General features: G+C 56.9%; 1 protein-coding gene across 5 annotated transcripts in view; it reads left to right on the top strand.

The window, feature by feature from the left end:
- Nucleotides 1-1,262: 1,262 nt before the first annotated feature.
- Nucleotides 1,263-18,245, top strand: part of LAT2 (linker for activation of T cells family member 2) — an 18,713-nt gene continuing 1,730 nt past the window's right edge. For 3 of the 5 annotated variants that reach the window (XM_078354645.1, XM_078354640.1, XM_035279784.3), the window contains exons 1-12: nucleotides 1,263-1,342; nucleotides 5,281-5,403; nucleotides 6,251-6,290; nucleotides 10,008-10,051; nucleotides 10,226-10,274; nucleotides 10,452-10,489; nucleotides 10,797-10,832; nucleotides 10,917-10,947; nucleotides 11,766-11,821; nucleotides 13,766-13,825; nucleotides 14,055-14,228; nucleotides 14,822-14,949. In XM_078354645.1, coding sequence (XP_078210771.1) covers nucleotides 5,310-5,403; nucleotides 6,251-6,290; nucleotides 10,008-10,051; nucleotides 10,226-10,274; nucleotides 10,452-10,489; nucleotides 10,797-10,832; nucleotides 10,917-10,947; nucleotides 11,766-11,821; nucleotides 13,766-13,825; nucleotides 14,055-14,228; nucleotides 14,822-14,931 — 732 coding nt within the window. In that variant the 5' untranslated portion in view covers nucleotides 1,263-1,342; nucleotides 5,281-5,309 and the 3' untranslated portion in view covers nucleotides 14,932-14,949. Of the gene's footprint in view, nucleotides 1,343-5,280; nucleotides 5,404-6,250; nucleotides 6,291-10,007; nucleotides 10,052-10,225; nucleotides 10,275-10,451; nucleotides 10,833-10,916; nucleotides 10,948-11,765; nucleotides 11,822-13,206; nucleotides 13,370-13,765; nucleotides 13,826-14,054; nucleotides 14,229-14,821; nucleotides 14,950-15,139; nucleotides 15,272-18,245 lie in introns of those variants that run through there. The other 2 variants (XM_078354647.1, XM_078354648.1) reach the window with 2 other exon arrangements.

The raw sequence follows: 18,245 nt of genomic DNA, 5'->3' as shown, positions 1-18,245 counted from the left end.
CCGTCCCTGCGTCCAGCCCTGGGCTGCTCTTCACAGACGTCAGAACCGAATGAGATGGTCCCCGGCGGAGCCCAGGACGCCCGGACACCTGAGGTCAGTAAAGCCACATCCCGCAGGTTGCTGGACTGCCTTGCACTACTGACCATTAAACAGCTGCCCAAGGCCATCGAGGGATTAATTGATTCTTATTATTTTAAAATTGTTTGTTGTTTTGTTTTCGAGATGGAGTCTCACTCTGTTGTCCAGGCTGGAGTGCAGTGGCGTGATCTCAGCTCACTGCAACCTCCACTTCCTGGGCTCAAGTGATCCTCCTCCTGCCTCAGCCTCCCGAGTAGCTGTGACTACAGGCTCACCCAAACCACGCCCAGCTAATTCTTTTTGTATTTTTAGTAGAGGGGTTTCACCACATTGTATATTTAGTAGAGGGGTTTCACCACATTTGTAAAGCTGGTCTTGAACTTCTAACCTCAGGTGATCCGCCTACCGTGGCCTCCCAAAGTGCTGGGATCACAGGCATGAGCCGCCATGCCCGGCCTAGTGTGTGTGTCCGCCTCCATGTCTGTCATCTGCAGAAGCACCTCAGTGTCAGTCTCTTGCTTCCTATCTGTTGGAGTGTATCTTTCCTCCTCTCTGTGTGACTTTTTGAGTTTATGTGTGTGTCGGTGTGTGTCCATATTTTCCTGTCCTCTTGTGTGTCTCTGCTCTGTCTCTTGTTTTTGTTTTTTCTTGAGAGGGAGTTTCACTCTTGTCACCCAGGCTGGAATGCAGTGGCGTGATCCCAGCTCACTGCAACCTCAGCCTCCCAATTCCCTCCTGAGTAGCTGGGATTACAGGTGCCTGCCACCACACCCGGCTAATATTATATTTTTAGTAGAGATGAGGTTTCTCCATGTTGGCCAGGCTGGTCTTGAACTCCTGACCTCAGGTGATGCACCCCGCTCAGCCTCTCACAGTGCTGGGATTACAGGCTTGTAATACCTTATCTTCTCTTTCTCTCCCTCACTTTGTTTCTCTTCTCTCTCTGTTCTCTCTCTCTCTCTCTCTCTCTCTCCCTCTCTCTCTGTCTCTCACCTACCTCTTTCTCCCCCTCTTCTCTCTCTCTCTCCCTCCCTCCCTCCCTCCCTCCCTCTCTCTCTCTCTCTCTCTCTCTCGCTTCCCCCCACCTTCCCCCTCCCCGTTCATAGCTGAGCCTGTCCAGCAGAGCAGCGGATGTGCGGATGATTCAGTGGCTGGCAGAAACCCCGCCCTGTGCCCCCACCAGTGTCAGTGGTGTTGGCATCGGCTTGAGCAGATGTGCGGGTTCGGGATGGGGCGACCGCGGTGAGGAGCCCTGGACTCTCAGGTAAGCCTTTCCCAGGGGTGCCTGGGTCCTCAGGCTGTCCCCCATCCCCCAGGAGCACCTGGCCCCACTGGGTGGGGCGGGAGGAGGCCTGGATGCCTAGCACCCCCTCCCGAGGCCCCCACTCCTGCCCTGGCACCAGACCCTGTGGCATTTCGGGGGTCAGCTTGTTTCTGTGGTTCCGGCCACTCTCCTGCCCTTGCCTTCGCCTATCCAGCCTGCACAGCCTTGGGACATCCCACGGCAGTCCCCTCACTGTCGGAGACTGAGGGCAGGTGAGGGCCAAAGCAGCAGCTGGCCTGGCCCGGGAGCCTCGGTTTCCTCATCCGCGAAATGGGACTGTTACCCCTACATAGGTCAGGGGAAAACGGTGAGATTACAGGCCAGGGCCTGGGGCCACTCCAGGTCAGGTGGAGACCCCTCCCCCCCGCCACCCAGCCCCCTACCTGGCCCTCAGCTCTGCCCCTGGGACCAGGGCTGCTCAGGCCCCTGCCCCACCCTCCCCTCTCTCCCTCCCAGGCAGCCTCATTTAAAGCCCAAAGTTATTTGGAAAAAGCAACAGGACCAGCCGGGCGCGGTGGCTCACACCTGTTATCCCAGCACTTTGGGAGGCCAAGGTAGGAGGATCGCTTGAGGTCAGGAGCTGGAGACCCGCCTGGGCAACACAGTGAGACCCCCCATCTCTTAAAAACAAAACCAAAAAAACTCAATACGATTAAAAACTAAACAAACCAACAAAAAAAACAGACCCCAGAGAAGAGCCCAGTGGTTCAAGCCAGACTGCCCCTCCCCCACCTGTGTCCCCAACCGCTGGGAGGACGGGCAGGGTGGTCTTGGAGCGGCCTTCCGGGAGGGAGGCCCAGGCACTGTACCTCCTGCAGCCCAGCCCCGAGAGCTTCCCCGAAGCCGACTCTGTGCAATCTTTGTTCATATGAAAAGTGCCCACTTCCCTTTAGTGCTATTTTGGCCTCTGCAGAACCGTGGTCTGCGGCGATCCCCGCTCCCCACCCCACCCAGCCCTGCCGGCCCCTGGGGCCCTCCGAGGGCCCACCCTCCACTCCCTCCATCTCACCCCACCTGCTTTCAGAACCTGGACAGCAGAGTAAGAGTGAGAGCGAGACAGAGACACTCAGGGAGGCAGAGGCAGAGAGACAGCACAGAACTCATTCAGTCTGGCGGGCAGACACACGACTGTCAAATTTGGGTTTTTGTTTTTAGAGACAGGGTCTTGCTGTGTGGCCCAGGCTGGAGTGCAGGGGTGCGGTCTCCGCTCACTGCAGTCTCAACTCCTGGGCTCAAGCGATTCTCCCGCCTCAGTGTCCTGAGTAGCTGGCTTGTGCCACTGTGCCTGGCTAATTTTTTCTTCTTCTTCTTCTTCTTTTTTTTTTTTTTTTTTGTAGAGACAGGGTCTTGCTACATTACCCAGGCTGGTCTCGAACTCCTGGCCTCAAGCGATCCTCCTGCCGTGGCCTCCCAGTGTCGGGATTACAGGCGTGAGCCACCACTCCCAGCCTGATCCCATTTTATTTATTTATTTTTGAGACAGAGTCCCACTGTGTGTCCCAGGTTGGAGTGCACTGGTGCGATCTCAGCTCACTGCAACCTCCATCTCCCGGGGTCAAGTGATTCTCCTGCCTCAGCCTCCCAAATAGCTGGAACTACAGGCATGTGCCACCACGCCTGGCTAATTTTTGTATTTTTAGTAGAAACAGCGTTTCACTATGTTGGCCAGGCTGGTCTCCAACTTCTGACCTCAAGTGATCCTCCCGCCTCAGCCTCCCAAAGTGCTGGGATTACAGGTGTGAGCCCCCGTACCCAACCCGACCCCATTTTATGAATGAGAAAACTGAGGCTGGGGGGCCCCAGGCACAGGCAAGATCTGGTCTCATGAGTCCTCCCCCGAGACAAGGTGCTGAAACCTCACAAGCCTGGGATGAACTTGGGCCATGCTGGAGGGGTTGGGGGTGCACCCTGGATTGGGGGCACTGAGGCAGGTTGAGGTTTGGGGAGGGAAAAGGGCAGTGCCCAAGCAGGGCCCCGGAAGGAGAGAGCGGAGCTTCCTCGGACATCATCCTGGGGTGACCCAGGCCGTGCCAATCACACGACTGGGAAGTTCACTTGTTCCCACTGACTCACTTGGCTTTTGTGGGGAGGCCCGGTGGCTTCTCTGTGCTGGGCCCCTGACGGTGGCTCGGGGTCACATGGAGATTCTGACTCATCTTTCTGCAGGGATTTGGGAAGTCCAGGGGGGTCCTGAGGCTCGTCCAAGGCCATGCAGCTTTCAAGCCGGACAGCCCAGGTCCTGGTGGGCCTGAGGGGGAACCCAAGGCAGGAGGTAGGCAGCCTGGAGCTCCTCCTTTGTGTTTTTTTGGGACGGAGTCTCGATCCTTTCACCCTGGCTGGAGTGCAGTGGCGCACTCTCAGCTCACTGTAACCTCCGCCTCCTGGGTGCAAGCCCTGCCTCAGCCCCCCGAGTAGCTGGGACTACGGGTGCACACCATCACCCCTGCCTATTTGTTGTAGTTTTAGTAGGGGCGGGGTTTCACCAGGATGGTCCGGAACTCCTGACCTTGTGATCTGCCCACCTCGGCCTCCCAAAGTGCTGGGATTACAGGCTTGAGCCACTGCGCCTGGCTTGGGCTGTTTATGGTTGCAACAGTTCTTAGAAGCCCACTCGAGAGGGCCACGCTTCCATCCACCAGGCCACGGTGTGTGGTGTGCATGTGTCTTTGCTGAGGCCTGGTCATCACGCCGTGGTTTCAAGGCTGGGACCAGCCACAGACCCAGAAGCCAGCCAGGTGCCAGCTGGGGATTCAGGGCCCCCTCCCCGCAACATCGAGCCTCCAGCCCAGCCTTGGATCCCAGCTCATCCCCTCCAGACACCTGCAGCAGGGCCCTAGGGCCTCAGCCCGCTTCGGATCAACTTTTTTTTTTTGAGACTGAGTCTCACACTGTTGCCCAGGCTGTAATGCAGTGGTGAGATCTCAGCTCACTGCAATCTCCGCCTCGTGGGTTCAAGTAATTCTCCTGCCTCAGCCTCCTGAGTAGCTGGGATTACTGGCACCCGCCACCACGCTCCGACAATTTTTTTGCATTTTTAGTAGAGACAGGGTTTCACCATGTTGGCCAGGATGGTCTCCATCTCCTGACCCTGTGATCGCCCACCTCAGCCTCCCAAAGTGCTGGGATTAGAGGTGTGAGCCGGTGCACCCAGCCTACCTTTCTCCACCTCGTGCTCTTGGGCCACCTCCTCCAAGAAGCCTTCCCTGACTCCCCTCCTCCCAGCTCTCACCACAGGCAGAATCTGGGCTTGCAGTTGTTTCAGGAATGGAAGTCCCATTCCCAGGTCCTGGGTGGGCCTCGGGGGACCCCCAGGCAGGAGTTGGGCAGAGAGGAGCCCTCAGTTGCCCTGGGATGGGCGGGGGCTTCCTGGTGCTTCTGTATGGGTAGTGATCACAGACTGTGACTGTCACCTCCAGAAGCCAGGGTGGCTTTACTAGAGGCAACAAATGTGATGAGCAGAGCCAGGACTCGGGGCAGGATGCTGCAGCCTGAATCCCGTCTTTCCACTTAGCAGATGCGAGCTCTCTGGCCTCAGTTTCTCGATTTGTGAAAGGCAGTGAACTTCACCTTCCAAGGGCAACCTTGTCTGGATTAAGGGAGGCTGTGTGTAGGGCTGTGGGCGTGCGCATAGGGGTATCTTGTGGGTCCCCAGAACCTTCCAGCATTTATCAAGGGTGATGCTGGGCCACGAGGCAGACGTGTTGCTTTGGGGTCCCGTGGGGTGAACAAGACTGGTTCTGTCCTTGCCCAGTGCAGGAACCAGGAGGGGAGGTGACATTTCTGCAGCCTGGACTCAGCTATGTGACTGTTCTGGCTGGGGGCATGGGGTGGGATTCCTGAAAAAGGGTCCCCTTGCTCACGGGCACCCCCCATCTCAGAACCACAGGAGGCAACACCAGGAGCCAGCATGAGCTCAGGGACTGAACTGCTGTGGCCCGGGGCAGCGCTGCTGGTGCTGCTGGGGGTGGCAGCTAGCCTGTGTGTGCGCTGCTCACGTCCAGGTAGGCGGGGGCCCGGGGGAGTGATGGAGAGAAGCATGGGCGGTGCACCCCAGAGACCCTGTCAGCGCAGACCTGGCTGTGGTCAGAAAGGGCAGATGACCCTCCTGAGGTGACCCCTGAACCCATAAACTGCCCCCTGAAGACAGTGGTCACGTGCACCTGGGGCTTTGGTTTTGCTGCGTCAGCTGCAGTGTCCTGGGCCAGAGAAACTCCCCTCCAAGGAGGGGAGACGTGGCTGCCTGTGGCATCCACTTTTCCAACCTTTCCTCTTCTAAAATACTCTGAGCAAATACTTTTTTTTAAAAGATGGGGTTTCACCATGTTGACCAGGCTAGTCTTGAACTCCTGACCTCAGGTGATCTGCCTGCCTCGGCCTCCCAAAGTGCTGGGATTACATGCGTGAGCCACTGCGCCCAGTCTTTTTTTTTTTTTGAGACAAAGTCTTGCTCCGTCGCCCAGGCTGGAGTGCGTGGCACAATCTCAGCTCACTGCAACCTCTGACTCCTGGGTTCAAGCAGTTCTCCTGCCTCAGCCTCCCGAGTAGCTGGTATTAGAGGCATGTGCCACCAAGCCCAGCTAATTTCTGTGTTTTTGGTAGAAATGGGGTTTCACCATGTTGGCCAGGCTGGTCTCAAACTGCTGACCTCAGGTGATCCTCCCACCTTGGCCTCCCAAAGTGCTGGGGCACCACACCTGGCCCCAAATATTCTTTAGTATCAGGTGGCTGGTGATGATTGACAGCTTGATTGCTGCTGGGAGACAAGACACGGGGTGGGGGCGGGGGGAGTATCTGACCTCAGTTCACAGCAGCTCCCGGACCCTTGCTAATCCTGGCTTGTTTTTGCAGGTGCGAAGAGGTCAGAGAAAATCTACCAGCAGAGAAGTCTGTGAGTTGCCTCGATGTCCTCAGCCCTGGGCATGGGTGTCCCCAAGGGTATTCCTGGCACCCCGTCCTTCACCCCTTCACTCACACCTCTGTGCCAGTCTTAGCCAGTCCCTAGGCATCAGAGAAGGGAGAGGCAGTGCCCAGATGCTCTCAGGCCCTGCTGCAGCTTGGGTTGCGGGGGCTTTGGGAGGCGGGGAGGCCTCGGCTGTGGGGCTGGCCACTCTTCAGCTTGCCTGTGAAGCCCTCTAGAAGTCTAGGCATCTGGCCGGGTGCGGTGGCTCACTCCTGTAATCCCAGCACTTTGGGAGGCCGAGGCGGTGGACCACCTGAGGTCAGGAGTTCGAGACCAGCCTGGACAACATGGTCAGATCCAATCTCTACTAAAATACAAAAATTAGGTGTGGTGGCGAGTGCTTGTACTCCTAGCTGCTTGGGAGGCTGAAGTAGGAAGATTACTTGAACCCGGGAGGTGGAGGTTGCAGTGAACTGAGATCACGCTACTGCACTCCAGCCTGGGTAAAAAGTGAGACTCCATCTCAGAAAAAAAAAAGAGAAAAAAATAGAAAAAACATTAGAAGTCCAGCACCTGTGTCCTCAGCCTGCCTTCCTTTGACCCCAGTCCCCCAGGGCTAGTGCTGGGGGGCAGACAGAGGGTCTGCTCTCCCTGTGGAATGCGGGAGACAGAGACCTCGGCACAGAGCGAAACGTGGGTGTTGTTGGAGACCTCCCTGGGAAAAGCTGTCGGAGCTCAGGGGAGGATGTGGGCAAGTCCCTCAGGTTCCAGGGAAGGACTGTGACAAAGACAGATGCAGGGAAGGGCAGTGGGTTAGATGCTGTGGACCAGGGGCTGAGGCTGAAACCCAACACAACCCGGACACGGGGACAGTGGCCACGGGTGTCCTTGGATTAAGAAAATGATTGACTGCCTGGGCAAGGTGGCTCATGCCTGTAATCCCAGCACTTCCGGAGGCCGAGGCGATCAGATCACTTGAGGTTGGGAGTTCGAGACCAGCCTGACCAACATGGAGAAACCCCATCTCTACTAAAAGTACAAAAATGATCTGTGTGTGGTGGCGCATGCCTGTAACCTCAGCTACCTGGGAGGCTGAGGCAGGAGAATCGCTTGAACCCGGGAGGTGGAGGTTTTGGTGAGCCGAGATCGCACCACTGCACTCCAGCCTGGGCAACGAGAGTGAAACTCGGTTTTTTCAAAGAAAAAAAAAAACAGAATGATTGACTGCAGGCTCAGAGAACCTGGAGGTCCACATTCACCCCGAGCAGTCACTCATGACCCACCCACGCCTGCATGCACGCACACACATCCTTCCTCATTTCCTTTTGCAACTGAAAAACCACAGTGAGATTTGAAAATAGAATCTTCCCAGCCTTGCTCACCGTGGGCCAGGCCTAGACCTTTCTGCGTCTTGCTGGCCACATGGTTTCTGGCCTGCCTGCAACCTCCCCCAGCGTCCCCCACACTCTTGACTCCTTGGACGCGTCCCCTCTCCCCTCTCCCCTCAGGCCCCATGATTAATCTTAGAGCCATAGATCGTCAAGGCCAGACCACCACAGGTCCCCATGTGGGAGGTGGGAGGTGGGGGGGGGCTGTTGGGTCCCCTCCCTGGAAGGCCTTTGCCTGTCTCTCCATCTGTTACCTCGGTTTGGTTCGGTTCCATCAGCCTGCATGAACTGACTGCTGTGAGCACAGGCCCAGCTCCTGTGCTGCTTCTCCCAGGAAGCCATGTCTGACTCTCTTCTGTGGATTTAGGGTATCTCTCCTAAAAGAGGCCACCCTTAGCCCCAGTCCTCCAGGAGCTCCTGGAAGGTTGGTCCAGGTACCCATTTTGGTTCAGAGGAGGAACCCCAAAACCTGCTTTATTATTACTTTGAGATGGAGTCTTGCTCTGATGCCCAGGCTGGAGTGCAGTGGCACGATCTTGGCTCACTGCAACCTCTGTCTCCCAGGTTCAAGCAATTTTCTGCCTCAGCCTCCCAAGTATCTGGGATTACAGGTGTGTGCCACCATGCCTGGATAATATATATATTTTTATTTTTAGTAGAGACAGGGTTTCACCATCTTGGCCAGGCTGGTCTTGAACTCCTGACCTTGTGATCCACCCACTTCGGCCTCCCTAAGTGCTGGGATTACAGGCATGAGCCACTGAACCTGGCCAAAACCTGCTGTAATAATGAGTGAATCCACGCCATCATCTGTAATGGTGGCTTCTATTTTTAAGTGCCTCATGATCCAAGATGGCAGCTGGGGCACTGGCCCTCATCTCTGCATTCCCAGCAGTAGAAAGTAAGAAGGAACAAGGATACAAAGGGTGTCTCCCAGTTGCCAGTGCCCCCCTTTAAAAAGATTTATTGGAAATATCAACAACCTTGGCTTGAATCTCATTGACCAGAGCTTAATCCGTGGCCACATTTTGGTGTAAGGAAGGCTAGGGATAGTGTTTTAATTTATTTATTTATTTACTTTGAGATAGAGTCTCATTCTCTCCGTTGCTCAGGTTGGAGTGCCATAGAACGATCTCGACTCACTGCAACCTCTGCCTACCTCAAGCGATTCTCCTGCCTCAGCCTCCTGAGTATCTGGGATTACAGGCACACACCACCACACCTGGCTAATTGTTTGCATTTTTAGTAGAGACGGGGTTTCACCATGTTGGCCAGGCTGGTCTCGAACTCCTGACCTCAAGTGATCCGCCCACCTCGGCCTGTCTCTCAAAGTGCTGGGATTACAGGTGTGAGGCACCGCACTGGCCAGGATAGCCTTTGGCATGAGCACAGGCTGTCTAAATAAAAATCAAAGTTTCTTCTGAAAGGAAGAAGGGGGATCAGGTGACGGCTGGGCACTTGGCTGTGTCTGCTAAGCCTTGAACTTGTCTTGCCAGTTATTTGGAAGTAAATGGTAGGTTTGAATGTCCACAGAGCATGTGCTGTTTTTTTTGAGATGGAGTCTCATTATGTCGCCCAGGCTGGAGTGCAGTGGCGTGATCTCGGCTCACTGCAGCCTCCGCCTCCTGGGTTCAAGTGATTCTCCTGCCTCAGCCTCCTGAGTAACTGGGATTACAGGCGCCCACCATGCCTGGATCGTTTTTTTTTTTTTTTTGTATTTTTAGTAGAGATGGGGTTTCCCCATGTTGGCCAGGTTGGTTTTGAACTCCTGACCTCAAGTGATCCACCTGCCTCGGCCTCCTAAAGTGCTGGGATTACAGGTGTGAGCCACCACACCCAGCCGCATGTGCTATTTTAAGGAATTAAAGGTGGGAAGCAGCCTCTTTGTCACTCCTGGCTGAAATAATTTACCCCAAGTCACCGCTGGGTCCCTGAGCAGGTCTTTATTCACCCTCATGCCCCAGGATCTCAGGGCTGCCTCCCCAGCCCTGTCCACAGACCCCTCTGACCATCTCCAGGGGCCTAGGACCCCCCAGCAGGCCCTGTTGAGGCCATGTTGGGAATGGGGCTGCTGAGTGCGGGGCTCCAGCCCAGGGCCCTGTGTGAGCGGTGGGCACTCAGTGTGCAGAGGGACCAGAGAATGGGGGTTGCAGTGGGACCTGAGAGTCTGAGGCTTGAAAGGGCAGCAGTTCCTCCCCACTGTCGCCCGGGTCCATCCCTCTGCTCTCCCTCCTTGTCCGCATCCATCTCTCCCGTCCCTGTGGCCCCGGGCTGTGGGAGGACAGGCCCAGGCTCAGCACAGCCCTTGCATTTCCAGGCGTGAGGACCAACAGAGCTTTACAGGGTCCCAGACCTACTCCTGTAAGTCTCCAAGGGTCCCGGGCTGGGCTCTGGGTTGGGGGTGTCCTTGTTAAGTTCTCTCAGTGCCCATTGCCCTGACACCATGGCCAGGCCTGATGTTGGAGGGGGGTGATGGCATGAGGGGCTGGGCTAGCCCGGAGGCCCAGCCAACACCACACTTCTTGTCCTTTGCAGTGGTCGGGCAGGCATGGCCAGGACCCCTGGTGGACACAGCACCCGCAAGGTAGGTCACAGCCCCCAGGAAGTGACAAGGAAGGTAGGTCCTGGAGGTCCCCACGTGGTGAACCCAGGCCAAGACCTCCCTCCCTCCCTCCCTCCCTCGGCCCCAGAGCCCCAGGGCTCAACTATGACGGCCTCTCCCCTACAGTCCCTCCTTCAACCCCCATCCCTGTCCCTGCAGGAAGGACAAGCTGCTGCAGTTCTCCCCCAGCCTGGAGGGTAAGTGGCACAGGGACAGGGACAGGCCTAGCCAAGCTGGGACTAAGGCCAACAGCTGGGGGGACAGGCCTCATGCAGTGGTGGCTGCAGGGCCAGGGAAGGCCTCTCCAGCAGAGACACACAGGCTGGGCAGGGCGGCCTGGCCCAGGGAGGGTGCGCACCTGCACATGCCCGACGGAGGGGACAGGGAGCATAGCAAAGGCTCAGACCAAGGAAACACCTTGCTCTGCCTTGGGCTGTGGAGCCTGAGCTGGGTGGAAAGCCGGGGCCAGGAGCAGGCGATGAGCCGGGCCTTCTCTTCTTCCAGATCCAGCATTTCCCAGGTACCAGAACTTCAGCAAAGGTAGGTGGGCTCCTGGGGAGAGGGGGAGGCCACGGTGGGGCTGCAGCCCAGGGGCTCAGGCCTGATTCTCGCCTCCTCCCGTAGGAAGCAGACACGGGTCGGAGGACGCCTACGTGTGAGTGGCCTCACCTCTCCCACTGCCTCACCTGCCCACACGGCCCTGGGCTTCCTGGTCTAGGAACCACCTCTGGCACTAGAACTTGGTGTCCACGTTCCCCTCCTTCTCCTGGCAGGCAGGCCTTGGGTGGACCTGTTGACTCTCAGGTGACCCTGGCTTTGTGGGACCAGACTTGACCCTGCTCTGGGACACAGGGTGTGTGGGGTGGGGAATAGAGACTCATTCAGCATTACCCAGCACCCCTCAGTGTGTTGCTTCATCTCACAGATGGGCAAACCATGTGGGCTGGCCTAAGGTCACATAGCAAGGTGGCTCACGCTTGTAATCCCAGCACTTTGGGAGGCTGAGGCAGGAGGATCACCTGAGGCCAGGAGTTCGAGACCAGCCTGACCAACATGATGAAGACCCATCTCTAGAAAAATACAAAAATTAGCCGGGTGTGGTGGCACACACCTATAATCGCAGCTACTCAGGAGGCTGAGGCAGGAGAATTGCTTGAACCCAGGAGGCAGAGGTTGCAGTGAGCTGAGATTGTGCCACTGCACTCCAGCCTGGGTGACAGAGTGAGATTCTGTCTCAAAAAAAATAAAAATAAAAACAGGTGGGTCCAGCCAGGCATCCCTCCCTCCAGCCTCCCCAGTGGCCCAAGGGCTCCAGGAAGTGGGGGTAGGGGAATCAGAGAGGGGATCCTGGCAGGGTCCCCAGGGCCCCCAAGAGCAATAGTGGGAGCATCCCTGGCCTCACCACCCCCATGAGGCCTCCCACCCTGCCCTCCAGCCTGTCCTGAAATCTATGCTGTCTGTTCTCTTGGCCAGAGACCCCATTGCCATGGAGTATTACAACTGGGGGCGGTTCTCAAAGCCCCCCGAAGGTGAGGCAGAGGCGGGGGAGGAAGTGATCTGGGAGCTCGGGGCAGAAGCCACTCCAGGCAGGAGAGGAGGCTGGACTTGGGTTCGGGTGAATTGGCAGAGAAGGGTGGGTGGACAGGAGGCTGTCGCTGCAGGCAGGGGCCAAGGAGGGCCAGGGGGCAGGTGGGTCAGTGGGGGAGCTGTGGGCACAGGGCATGCGAGAGAGGAGTGGGCCACAGGGACAGGGAACTAGAGGGCTGGCTCAGGGAGGTTGGGGGAGACCAGGCCCCTGTCAAAAAGGACTGAGCATCTCCTGGTGAGCCCAGAGGTACCAGGGACAGTGATCCCCGCAGGCTGAGAACACCAGAGCCTTGGGCCCTGAATGCTTTTGCTTTATAGAAAGGGCAACTGAGAGGCCAGACGCGGTGGCTCACGCCTATAATCCCAGCACTTTGTGAGGCCGGGATGGGTGGATCATTTGAGGTCCGGAGTTTGAGACCAACCTGGCCAACACGATGAAACCCTCTCTACAAAAACACAAGAAATTTAGCTGGACGTGGCGTGGGCACATGCCTGACATCCCAGCTACTTGGGAGGCTGAGACAGGAGACTCGCTTGAACCCAAGAGGTGGAGGTTACAGTGAGCTGAGTTATGCCACTGCACTCCAGCCTGGGTGACAGAGCAAGACTTCATGTCAGTTAAAAGAAGGGCAACAGAGGGGTAAGCGTGGGCGGTGCGTGCCGAGAGGGGCAGGGGCCTGGCTCCCACCTGGGCCATGCCCGTGTAGGTGTTCGGGGATCCTCTTCTGCCCCCACCACTGCCACCTCCACTTTTTTTTTTCATTTGAGATGGACTCTCCCTGTCACCCAGGCTGCAGCGCAGTGGCACAATCTTGGCTCACCGAAACCTCTGCCTCCCGGGTGCCTCCTGGGTTCAAGCGATTCTCCTGCCTCAGCCTCCCAAGTGGCTGGGATTACAGGCACACACCACCACACCTGGCTAATTTTTTGTATTTTTAGTAGAGATGGGGTTTCACCATGTTGAACAGGCTGCTCTCGAACTCCTCACCTCAGGTGATCCTCCGGCCTCGGCCTCCCAAAGTGCTGGGATGACAGGTGTGAGCCACCGCGCCCTGCCAGCAGTGCTCATTTCTTAGGACCCCGTCATTACTGATGGACATCAGGCGGGACATCGGTCAGAGCCCAGCTTCCCCATGACAGGGCCAGGATGGGTGCCAGGCTCAGAGATGCCACACTCAGCCTGTGTCCCTGAGCAAAGCATCCCCAGCCCGCCCTGCCCTATCTGGAAGAGTCCAGCCCCCTCCTGGCAGTGGCTCTAGGGAGAGCTCCTGAGTGCCCCATAGAGATGAGCCTCTGAGCTGCCCCCTGCCTCCCTTCCTCCTTCCAGCCACCCATCATGGGCCTGAAATGCAAACCTCTCCCCAAGTGCCCCGCTCCAATGCATTTGGAGGGGCTCCCAGAAGACAGAGAAGGATGCTTGGCACAGTGACTCATGCCTGTAATCGCAGCACTTTGGGACGATCGCTTGAGCTTGGGGGTTCTAGACCAGCCTGGGCAACATAGTAAGATTCTCTACAAAAAAAATGTTTAGTTAGCTGGGCGTAGTGGTGCATGCCTGTAGTCACTCAGGATGCTTAGGGGTGGGAGGATCCCCTGAGCCAGGAATTGGAGGCTGCAGTGAGCTAGGGCTTTGCCAGTGCTCTCCAGCCTGGGTGACAGAGACCCTGTCTCCACAAGGAAAAAAGAAAAAGAGCTCAGGGCTCAGGGAAGAGCCCACAGGGTGCTAGGCCAGCACCCATTAGGAAACTCTTCCAGGAGAAGGATTGAGGTTCCTCGGGTACCCAGAGATCTAGGGCAGGAGAGGTCCTCTGCAAAGGGAGGGCAGGACAGAGGAGCCAGGCCTTTCAGAGTCCGCACAGCTCCACGCCCACTCCCCTCTCCTGCAGATGATGATGACAATTCCTACGAGAACGTGCTCATTTGTAAGCAGAAAACAACAGAGCCAGGTAAGGCTGCCCAGTTAGGGGCAGGCTGGGGCTGGGAGCAGCAGACCCCTCCGCCAGGTGCCCCTGCACTACCCACTGATCAAATGCCGCCCCACCTTGAAGCCTGAAGGCTCTCGGATCCCCAGTCTTTGGGTAGAGCCTTGCCCCCAGCATCCTTGGAGGAGGCTCAATCGGCTCCTGGCACCTCAGTGGGACTGAGCTGAGGGGGTCCTATCCTCCCTCCCTGCAGGTGCCCAGCAGGAGGACACAGGTGGCCTCTGTGGAGAACACAGTCCCTTGCCAGCTGTGAAGACTGGCCCCACCTCTGGTCCCTGTCCCTCTGTGCCCCTGGAAGATGAGGAATCTGAGGATTATCAGAACTCAGCATCCATCCGTCAGTGGCGAGAGTCCAGGAGGGCCATGGGTAGGTGGCCGGGAGGAGGACGCAGGGTGGTCGGCCTACTTAGGGCAGGCTTGAGGGACTGGCCTGGAAGGGCGGGGCTGAGTGTGGGCTTTCCTCCAACCAGTGCAGCTGACCCTGCAGTGACACCTGGGGTGCAGAAGCAGCTGCAGAGACCTTGAACCACGCATGATGGCCCTCAGCAGCTGCCCTGGCCTCCAGGGTGGGGTCAGGTCCTCCCAGGCAGGGCATATCCTCAGAGGTGGCTTCATCGGCTCCTGGAGCCTCAGTGGGAGTGGGCCAAGGGGCCCTAGCCTCCCTTTCTGCAGGGAAGACCCCATTATCACTGGGGGCTGGAGTGCAGTGGCACGATCTCGGCTCACTGCAACCTCCACCAGCTGCGTGCATGGAGTAACCTGTTCACCTCTCAGAGCACGAAGATCTCTGGCAAATCCCAGGGCTGGGAGACACACACCGCCAGGACCTGTCCGGTGTGGCATTTCCCACAGGCTGTTTTGTGGAGTCTGGGGGTCTGAGCCCGGCACCCCAGTTGGGGGAACAGTCATGGGTGTGTCCACATGAACCACCCGATGACCTGTCTGCCCACTGGTCTGCAGGGCAAGTCCAGAGAGAAGCATCCCCTGGCTTGGCCAGAAGCCCAGATGAGGAGGAGGAAGACGGGGAACCGGATTACGTGAACAGGGAGGTGGCGGTCTCAGAAGCCTAGGATAGACCAAGAAGGAAGGTAGGCCCCTGCTCTCCAGCTGCCATGGGCCAAGGGTTAGAGGTCTTCCAGGCTGCAGGACCCCCAATCCAAGGGAACAGCTGAGTGTGTGGGTAGAGGGGCCATGGTGGGGGCTGCAGGGTGTACCCATGGATGCTCCCAGGGGGTAGCCTGGTGACTCTGCTCCTCTGTTCTGGGTCTCCCTCTGAAGGGAGCCCCACTTCCCTGCAGTTCCTGCCTGGCTTTAGTCCTGTGGGACTAGGAGAATACAGCAGCCGCAGGCCTGGTGAGGTGACACTGACTGTGGCCACGGGCGTCAGGCAGGGAATTCTGATGACTTGAGGGGCAAAGGAACGGGCGCCAGGTGGGTCTCCCAGCTCCCCCACCTCCTCCTAGCTTCAACCTTGCACCAAGTGACAACCTCCTAGAACCTAGTTCCTCACTTGGTGCCCCCTCCTTTTTTTTCTTTTTTGAGATGGAGTCTCCCTCTGTTGCCCAGGCTGGAGTGCAGGGGTGCCATCTCGGCCCACTGCAGCCTCTGCCTTCCAGGTTCAAGCGAGTCTGCTGCCTCAGCCTCCTGAGTAGCTGGGACCACAGGCACGCACCACCACACCCGGCTAATTTTTGTATTTTTAGTAGAGACATGGTTTCACCATATTGTTCTCAAGTATTGGGATTACAAGTGTGAGCCACTGTGCCAGGCCAGTGCCCACCTCTTAGACCTCGCACACATGGTAGGGTGCTGTGGCTCACACCTATAATCCCAGCATTTTTGGAGGCCGAGGCGGGCGATCACCTGAGGTCAGGAGTTTGAGACCAGCCTGGCCAACATGGAGAAACCCCGTCTCCACTAAAAGTACAAAGTTAGCCGGGTGTGTTGGTGTGTGCCTGTAATCCCAGCTACTAAGGAAGCTGAGGCAGGAGAATCGCTTGAACCTGGGAAGCAGAGGTTGCAGTGAGCCCAAATCGCACCACTGTCCTCTAACCTGGGTGACAGAGCGAGATGCCGTCTTAATAAATTGAAGAAAAAAAAAGACAAGACAGCACAGAAAGGCTCGGTGCAGCAGGCACTGGGTCAGTGCTGGAAACGGAGGAGGTGGGCACTGGGAGAGGCAGCAGCGGTGGAGAGGCACCGAGGAGCCGCCACAGGCCAGTGAGATGGTGTCATGCTAACCGCCCACCGCTCCACATACACCATTTCTTAGCACCCAAAGCCACAGAGCAGTTAAGCCACCTGCCCAAGGTCACATTTTGGGGTAAGGGGAGGAGGAGATGGAAGCCCCTGTGGTCAGACATCAAAGCCCAGGCTGTGTCTTCTGCTTGGGAAGCAGGATAAACCCCTGAGGGCCTTGGGCTGCCCAAAGTCCCCATCTGGGAGACACAGGACATCGTCTCCGAGGGCAGGCTGGAGGGTTGAAACCACAGGGAACCTGGGTGGTCAGGAGTCTGCCCCAGAGGCAGGTGCAGGAGTGTGAACCGAGTGTGCAGGGCCCCATGTCATTCATTCAACCGGTATCCAGCGGACCCCTGCTAGGGGCGAGTCCTGCTCTGGGCACACCGGGGACACAGATATAAACAAAGAACAGGAAACCCCTGGCCCCTTAGAACTTACATTCTAGTGGGAGAGAGAAAACAGATAGGGCTGCACACACCGGTCATGCCTATAATCCCAGCACTGTGGGAGGCCAAGGTGGGGGTATCCTTTGAGCCTCGGAGTTTAAGGCCAGCCTGGGCAACAGAGCAAGACCTCTGTCTCTACAAAACCTTTTTTTTTTTTGAGACAGAGTCTCATTCTGTCCCTCAGGCTGGTATGCAGTGGCACAATCTCAGCTCACTGCAACCTCCATCTCCTGGGTTCAAGCAACTCTCCTGCCTCAGCCTCCCAAGTAGCTGGGATTACAGTTATGCACCACCAGGCCCGGCCTCTACAAAAACTTTTAAAATTAGCCAGGCGTGATGGTACGTGCTGTAGAGTCCCACTGTTTCGGGAGGCTGAGGTGGGAAGATCACTTGAGCCAGGGAGGTCAAGGTTGCAATGAGCCATCGTCACTGCAGTGAGCTGTGGCTGCATGTGGTAACAGAGCAATACCCTGTCTCAAAAAAACAAAACACTTAAAAATTAGCTGGGCATAGCACTGTGCACCTGCAGTCCTAGCTACTTGGGAGGCTGAGGCAGGAGGATCGTTTGAGCCCAGGAGTTCAAGGCTACAGTAAGCTATGGTTATACCACTGTACTCCAGCCAGAATGACAGTGAGACCCTGTCAAAAAAAAAAAAAAAAAATGAAAGCAAAAAAACAGATAAGACAGGCCATGTCCACTGGTGGTAGGTGCAGCAGAGATAAATCAAGCAGGGAAGCGGGGGCAGGAAGTAGTGTGGGGCTGTGGGCAAGACGGGGTGTTGTAATTTAAGGAGGCCAGGGAAGCCTTTCGGAGCTCCCTTCCTCACCCTGTCATGGGGAAGGACATCCAGGCAGAGGGGACAACAGAGCCCCAGAGTGGAGCGAGCCCCACAGGTCTGAGCAAAGCCAGGGGCTGGGGAGGAGCAGGTGAGGGGAGACTAGTCGAGGTGGAGGCCAGAGGTGGGGAGGCGGACCAGGCAGGGCCAGCACTTGGGGTTTTACTGCATGAGATGGGAGGGAGGGAGGGAGATAGAAAGGTGTTTTTTGTGATGAGTTTTGCTCCTGTTTTCCAGGCTGGAGTACAGTGGTGTGATTCAGCTCACTGCAACCTCCACCTCCCAGGTCCAAGCGATTCTCCTGCCTCAGCCTCTCAAGTAGCTGGGATTACAGGCGCCTGCCACCATGCCAATTTTATTCTGTATTTTTTAAGACAGATTGTCACTCTGTCACCCAGCCTGGAGTGCAGTGGCGAGAGATGGGGTTTCACCATGTTGGCCAGGCTGGTCTCGAACTCCTGAACTCAAGTGGTCCACCTGCGCTGGCCTTCCAAAGTGCTAGGGTCACAGGCGTGAGTCACTGTGCCAGTCCATTGTATTTTTAGTAGAGATCAGGTTTCACATTAGCCAGGCTGGTCTTGAACTCCTGACCTCAGGTGATCCACTCACTTCAGCTTCCGAGTGCTCAGATTACAGGTGTGAATCACCATGCCTGGCTGGTTTTCTTTTTCTTTGAGACAGGGTATTGTTATGTTGCCCGGCTGATCTTGAACTCCTGGGCGCAAGCAATCTTCTGGCCTCAGCCTCCCAAAGTGCTGGGATTACAGGTGTGAGACACCATGCCCAGCCAATGGGAAGGTTTTGGACACAAGAGCAGCTGGATGTTTTTAATTCAATTTCTCTGGCTGTTGGGCAAATGGG

The sequence above is a fragment of the Callithrix jacchus genome, chromosome 2, assembly GCF_049354715.1.
Source record: "Callithrix jacchus isolate 240 chromosome 2, calJac240_pri, whole genome shotgun sequence".
Taxonomy (NCBI): domain Eukaryota; kingdom Metazoa; phylum Chordata; class Mammalia; order Primates; family Cebidae; genus Callithrix; species Callithrix jacchus.
This window is presented reverse-complemented; position numbering and strand designations above follow the sequence as displayed.